Consider the following 7,535-nt stretch of genomic DNA (forward strand, 5'->3'; position numbering starts at 1 on the left):
GATCATTAGATCAAAAGTTATTAAGAGGGGTCTGTATTTTTATTTATTTAATTTTTTTGCGCACTGTGAGGGTAGCTATTTTCCACTGCAGCAGCGTTTAACGACCAGCTCTTCCATATGACATTTTCTTAATTAAAAAAAATTTAACAATTCGTGAATTTTTTTTAGGTCAGGTAAAAAATTTTTGAAGAAATAAAAGCTTGCGTTATAATTTCGGCCAACTACAACCAAAAAAAAAAAAAAAAAAAAAAAAAAAAGAAGCTTGTCGTTTAAGACCGCTGGATTGTAAATTAGCGTACGGGCAAGCAGAGGATTAAGAGCATTTTAATCTTAAGAAATAAACTTTTCATTCATTTTTAATTGAATAAATATTACCAAAAATTTCGCAATAGAAAAGAAGAAGTCTGCTAAAGAAAAAAAAAATCGAGATCAATAATTGTGGTCGTGTTTATACATTGTACTATATGTCAAATAAAAAAAAATTTGCCTCAGAACCGTTTCAATTTTGCTTTGTTCTGTTACAGGCTACATAAACAACAGCCAAGGATCAAAAGCAGGATTTTATTTTACTGCTGCCTGCTCATTTGCAGGAGCTGCAGTTCTGCTGCTCAACAATATCACATCTAGATTTCCTGCAGGTCGGAGTAGGGGACAAGGATCCTGTAGTACCTGCGCATCTCAATCACCCTCCTGCTGCTGTAGTACTCAAGAATTCAACATTCAAAGGTGATTTATTGTTTAGAATCCTTAAGTTCCATATTGAGTGAGGGCAACAATTGATTGTTCAGAATGTTAACACGTTGAATGCCATGGGGTTCAGCGCTGACCGGAACTAAGTTTGTTCGCAGCGCCACGGGGTCACCGGTGACTGGCGAAGCCAAGATTATTAGAAACACATAATTTGAGTAAATTGTAAATTATTTTTAATTATTATCGTTACCAAAATGGTTTGAGGAGATTAATGCAATACAGAACACACAAAAATAGTTTTATTTATAAAACACAGAGATGCCAATTTGCTCCGGACAGCGAATAAATTTTTTCAAGCGGTAGTTTATTAATTGTGATTCCTGGTTTAATAAATTCAATTTAGTAGATCTTTATCCACCACTATTTCTAAACAATTCAAAGGCTTATGTAATTCACCAATTTAAATAAATTTGTCGTGTTAAACCTTATAAAAAACTAGCAAAATCTATCAAATATTTGCAAATTTAGTTTGAAGTTATTTAATGCTTGGCCAGACAGGCTAGCCATGTAAAATTAGCGTGGCATTCAACGTGTTAATTGTATCTGTTATGTATGGCTGCCTACTTTTGCTCTCAAATCTAAAAAGACTCTTCATATTGGTAGGGAAATGAAAATCGAATTGAAAATTGTAATTATTTTCGAGTGGCAGTTTTTTAATGTATGATTCTTGGTTCAGTAAATTAGATTTATAGGGATTTTGCTTGCAAGTAATTCAAAGGCTTATGTAATTCACCATTTTTTTGCAATTAAACTACATGCCAGCGTGCTTCCTGAGGTGATACAGGCGTGGCCCTTTTTCCAAATTTCTCACTCTTTAGTCTCAAATAAACACTCACAGTCTAAAGCACGCCAGTTCATCGGTAAGCAGTCGCGAGCAACCCAAGTAGGTCACATTCGTGGGGACGATAAATTGATAAATTTAGTAAGATGAGCTACCCAGAAGCGAGTGGCATTGCCGAGACTCCTTGGTTAGCACTATAACAGAGTCAACAAGGTTACAGACAAGGTAGTTGCCTGATTATCTATCGCTTGTATAACCTTTTTTTTGTCGATGAAAATTTTTTTTCATCAATCTCTTGTAGATGTCCGGTAATTTTAATGACATTTACGATTATAATAGGCCGACCAGCTTGTGTAGGGGTTAGGGAACTGTTCTTGCACCAGAAAGGTTCTGGGGTAGAATCCCGCCAGGGCATGGATGTTCTTTCCTTCTCTGTACTATCTGACATTACTGTGGGAGCAACGTTGGTCCACCTAATATGGTGCCCCTGAAGGAGTGCCCTTCAGATGCCTGTATGACCAGGTCATTCTCCAGACAGGCATTGGAAAAAAAACGATTATAATAGATCTACCAACTAATTCTAAATATGAATAATTCTGCTTGAAATTAACTCTCTAAGCTTTGTTGAACACAAACAGCGCTGCGAGCTAATGAGAAACTTGTAGTTACATGTTTTCGGTTTATGAAGTATCTATGGTTATAAATATTTCATTAAAAAATTTGGCCTTTGAATAATTTTGATTATTTAAAAACTCATATATCACAGCTGTCAAATTTCATTTATTCATTTCAATTCATTTGACTCTGTTATCCTTTATTCAAATTTCATTTCAATTTATTGAAAAGGTTTTCGAGTATTAGCAATTTCTTTTTCAATGTACGATCCTTTGTTTATTAAGATCTGATTTAAATTTTTTTGCACAATTTTATGTGATGGATATAAAAGTTCGTAAAAAAACCCACATTTTTCCAGTTCATTCTAGGTGAGGTTTTTAAATGTTAATCAAAATACTGAAAGCTGTAGTTTCTTGTTGTCTTCTTCTCTGTAAAATATTTTGCTAAAACTTAGTAGTTGGCAGCCCTAATGTATGCAAGACTGTTTCTTCATTTGAAAAACAGATGATAGTTTATAATTAAAAGTAACGAAAACTTCCACAAACATTTTATGTAAATGACAAAATGTAAATCCTCCCACGAGCCTTGAATGTTTTAAAACGATATGAAGAAAAAAACGTCGATTTTTTAATATATGAGCATTCTCTCTCAATATTATTTCTTAAAGAAAATATGTTTGCACAAGAATTGTTCCATATAATTAACTAAGTAATAAAATGATAATTAGAAAAACGAAATTTCTACTAACACTAACTTAAACTTACTACCACTATCGAAATCCATCAAAGCCTAACTAAACCCTTTGTTATAAATTTACGAAAATACGAATACAAAGATTTCAGTCATAAAGTATTTACATTTGTTTTAGAAAAAGAGCTATGGAAGATGCATCATTACTAAGTTAACGCGTCGAATGCCAAGCTAATATTACATGGCTTGCCCGTCTGACCAAACTGTAATTAACTACAAACTAAAATTGCAAATATTAGACAGATTTTACTAATTTTTGAAGGTTTAGCATGACATTAACAAAAAAAAAGTGGTGAATTATATAGGACTACGAATTGTTCAAAAATAGAGATGGATAAAAATCTACTAAATTGAATTTATTAAAAAAATAATCACAATAATTAAGTAAATTTTTAATAAATTTTCTGCAATTCCATAAAAGAGAGTAAATTTTATAGTTCTATATCATGTTATACACTGTCAGCCAGCTGTTTTTCGCGGCCTATGTGAAAGGTCAGTGTCAGTAAGCGGTGGCAGACGCAGCCTAAATCTAATTTCACTGTCAGCCACCGGGTAATTGAAGCAGCCTAAATGAAAAGTTCAGTGTCAGCCACCGATGGCTGACTCGGTGCTCAATGTGTTAAGGAATTTTGAAAATGAACAAGGATAAAATAGCTTTACTACCAGTTTTTGTCATAGTTCAGGGTTTATTACCCAAAATACCCGCGGGTCTCTTGTAAAATAAATATAGTTGCAAATTTATATACGTAGAATTGCAAGAATCTCATGCTTATACTTTAGGCTACTTTTTCATTATTTAGGGATTTTGTATAATAGGATTTGCGTGCATGTAATCATTGAGAAAAAATATTTAGTGATAATTACATAAGTCTTAAAATATGGACTTCAGTTTCATTTTCTTGTGAGAATTCCTCAAACAACCTTGGGTAAAATCATAGTTCTCTGGTCAAAAGTAAAAATATCTACCAGTTTAAAGTTGCTAAATAACTTATCAAAGAATTAAATTTTCTGTTAGTTGTTGATGATAAAAAACCAATTAATATTAATTGCAATCGTTCCTGGCATTAAAAGTGTGCTGGTGAATAAAATTGTTAAATGAAAATAGCAATATTTAAATATTAAGGTTAGTTTTTTACTTTCAAGTAAAGAAAAGTAGATATTTCAAGTGTTATGTAAATACTTGTATATATTTTCTATTTTTTTACACCTACGCTTATCTGAATAATGTTCTGACTCCTATATATACTTAATTTAAATCTCATTTATGTTTAATTTCCTATTCATTTCATTACACGCTCAACCGATTGGTTTCCCACTCACAACTTTAGTATTTGGTGCTTAGCACCCCTTCTTCCCCCAATATCTCAAAAATTTGACGAATATCTCGAATTATATACCTCAAAAATTTGACGAATCAGTTACTGCTGCTTCGCGGTAGTGCACTGAGATTTGAACTATGTTCGAATGCAATTAAGCGATGTTGAATCTTTTGAAAAATTGGCAAAATTAACCTGTTTTGTCCTGAATTTATATATTGAAACGATACAAAAAGTGGTTTTATGGAAAAAGTGGTAGAATATATTATCGAAATTAATTCATTGTTTTACTGTTAGGGCATTCAAAAAGTCTTTGATAGATCAAAAAGTACTTGCTCCTTATAATTCTAGATCTAGTCAGAAATAACTAAATCATTGTGGTATCTGAGAATCTTTTAATTCACCCAGATTAATGAGAATGCTGAAAAAAGTTTCCCACCACAATTAATGTCTTTGAAAAAAGGAACTGTCCTAAATATATGACGCTGGGCGTTAACTGGTTAACCAAAAATCAGCAAATTTTAGTTTGCAGTTCTATACCTTGGTTTAAAATACTTTCTCGAATCCGGAGCATTTGAAATATCTGTATTTCTATTCCTGTTATATTTCTATTCGACTTTTTTTTTGTTATATTTCTAATCAAATTTTTTTTAATTATATTTCTTTTCGAATTTTTCCAATCAAATGTTTTAGATGAAATAGTGGTAAAATTTATTTGAAATCGTATAAATTATAAATTTTTTAAATCTGATACGTTTTTGAATATAAAAATAACGCTTTTTCACAAAGAAATAAAGAAATACGGAATATTTTGAAGAAAAAAATGACACAGTGCTCCTTTGAGCTTTGATAGTGGTTGAGTAAGTTGTCCAATGTGACGGGAAAACTGAAATATATATATATATATATAAACTAGTTGTAAAATTTCTAAAAGAATACTAAAAGACTCGCTATTTTACCTGCACAATTAAATAATGGAGATATTCCGAGAAAAGAACAACTTTTACAGAGATTCTCGAAATTAAATAAAATTTAAAAAATAATAATATTCTTTGAAAAGGTAAAGGAGTTTGCGCAAAGATTATTATGCTTTTATATGTTTATTGAAATTATTTATATGTAGTGGTGGTCAAACTCATTTATAATTCAAAAAGTTAATTGGAATAACCTGAGTATTGCTACCACTTTAAATATGAAAATAAAATCTTCGGGAAAATCCGGAAGAGTTGGCATGTAAATGTAATTTCAGTGTCAGCCACCCGTGGTTGACGCAGCCTAAATGTAATTTCAGTGTCTGCCACCGGTGGTTAACGCGGCCTAAATGTAATTTCAGTGTCAGCCACCAGTGGTTGACGCGGTCTAAATGGAAAATCCAGTGTCAGCCACCGATAGCTGACGCGGCGCTCAACGTGTTAAATAAATTTTGAGGCAAAAATGTTTATGTGTTAGTGTGCAAATGTATCTTATTTCACACAAGAAATGTGAACTATTCATTTACATTTTATTTGATATGTAGCCTTCTAGTAATCAATTTATTATATTTACGATAGGGGACAACCTTTTTCTGATGAATCGTAAAATTATGAAACTTTATGGCAGCATTGTCACAGGCGACTAAAAATGCAAAAGTGGTGACTAACAAAATTCTAAATTTTATTAAAAGAAATTTAAATTAGCAATTTTTATTGCATATATTTTTTTGTTTAGTATTGAAAGTGAATGAAAAGAATGCTTTTATTTAAAATATGAATAATTTAAAATGTAAGTCATAGTGATAGTTACGCTTAACTAAATTAAAAGCTAATAAATGAATAAAAGTGAATTGAGTATCTATCACTTTTTACATTTATAGTCACCTGTGGCTTCCCTGTTAGAGAAAATATTATATAAATTTGTAATACCATGAACAATAAGCAAAAAAAAAAATACAGTATAAGTTGTTTACCATCATGATGGAATTTTGGATGGTTACCATCAAGATTATGTTGGTCCATCAATGTAAAACCATCAAAAATTTTGACTTGGGTAGTTACAGGCAATACATTTTTATTAAATAAAAAATAAATTTATTATTGAAAATAACTGAATATGTATTTGTGTTGCAGCCGCCCGGGGTCATCCGGAAGTCACCACCCAAAGTGCCAGAAAACGATATCTTTTAGTGACACTGTTGATGTCGCCGATGAGGAAAGCCCACGCCGATATCCCTACACAGGAAAGAGATTCGAATCCCAAAATGACATCTTGGCACCACAACACAACACAATACCGGACAATTGGGCCGAGGAAGTCGTCGAGGAGAATGTCGATGTCGATAATATCGACGAAAATATTGTGATATGTTACGATACAGATATAGAGACACCAATGAACAATGCTGGTGTTATATTGGAAGACAGGAAACCTGTGAATCGGTATATGTGTGGACATTTGGAGGATGAATTTGTGGACACTATTGCCCCACCTGTAGCTAGAAGACAAATGACAGTGATTGAAGAAGTGACCAGTAGTGTATAAAGTATTTAATAAATTAAATTGTACATTTGCTCAAATTTATTTGAATATTCACAACAAAGTTACAGCTTTTTTTTAAACGGATTGACAAAAAAATTTAATAAACTTGGTTGGCATAAAAACATTTCGCTACAAAATTAATTCCCAGGAAAAATCGATAAAAACAGACACTGCAGCATCATTAAGGGAAAAAAACGAGGGAAATTTAATTACATATGCTATGTAAATAGAAAAAAAAACTCTAATTAAATATTCCAAATTATGCTATACTGTTAATATCAATTCAGGTTAAAATATAACCTTTTTTCTGAGACAGATTCACTTACATTATTCCATTTGTAACTCTATATGTGCCTAACTTTTCTCTTTTTGCTATTTTTCCTAAATTGAATCAGAATTTATGTACCAATATTGGATTTTTTCACACGTTCACGCCGGGTGTTGCGCCTGAAAGCGGGACGGAAAAGAGAAAATACTGGTAGAAGAACTATTTCAATGTTAGATAATATTCGGGAGGAGTTAATCTATTCTCAACAATAACAATTCACTGTAAGGAAATTTTTCACGGCGAAGAAGCAATTCAATATAAAAATTGCATCCGTTAAAAACAATTGGTAGTTATGGATTTTTATTATTCCCGGAAAAAAACTAAAAAATAAAATTTATTTGTTACCAGTTTTTACTCCGGTGCGCCGCCCAATGAGACAATCTAGCGTGACCCACCGGTGGGTCACCCCGGCGATTAATTTATTAGGGATAGTTTACAATTATTTTGCTCAGAGTGAAATATAAATAAATTAAAACACATG

The 7,535-nt window shown here is 31.9% G+C and overlaps 1 protein-coding gene across 1 annotated transcript in view; it reads left to right on the forward strand.

The window, feature by feature from the left end:
- LOC107449530 (monocarboxylate transporter 10) overlaps positions 1-6,764 on the forward strand; it is a 198,939-nt gene extending 192,175 nt beyond the window's left edge. The window contains exons 6-7 of the mRNA XM_016065084.5: positions 525-726; positions 6,318-6,764. Of these exons, the coding sequence (XP_015920570.3) occupies positions 525-726; positions 6,318-6,729 (614 nt within the window). The 3' untranslated portion in view covers positions 6,730-6,764. The remainder of the gene's footprint in view (positions 1-524; positions 727-6,317) is intronic.
- Positions 6,765-7,535: the final 771 nt, after the last annotated feature.

The sequence above is a fragment of the Parasteatoda tepidariorum genome, chromosome 5 (genome assembly GCF_982258835.1).
Source record: "Parasteatoda tepidariorum strain Cologne lab strain chromosome 5, Ptep-v5.0, whole genome shotgun sequence".
Lineage (NCBI taxonomy): Eukaryota > Metazoa > Arthropoda > Arachnida > Araneae > Theridiidae > Parasteatoda > Parasteatoda tepidariorum.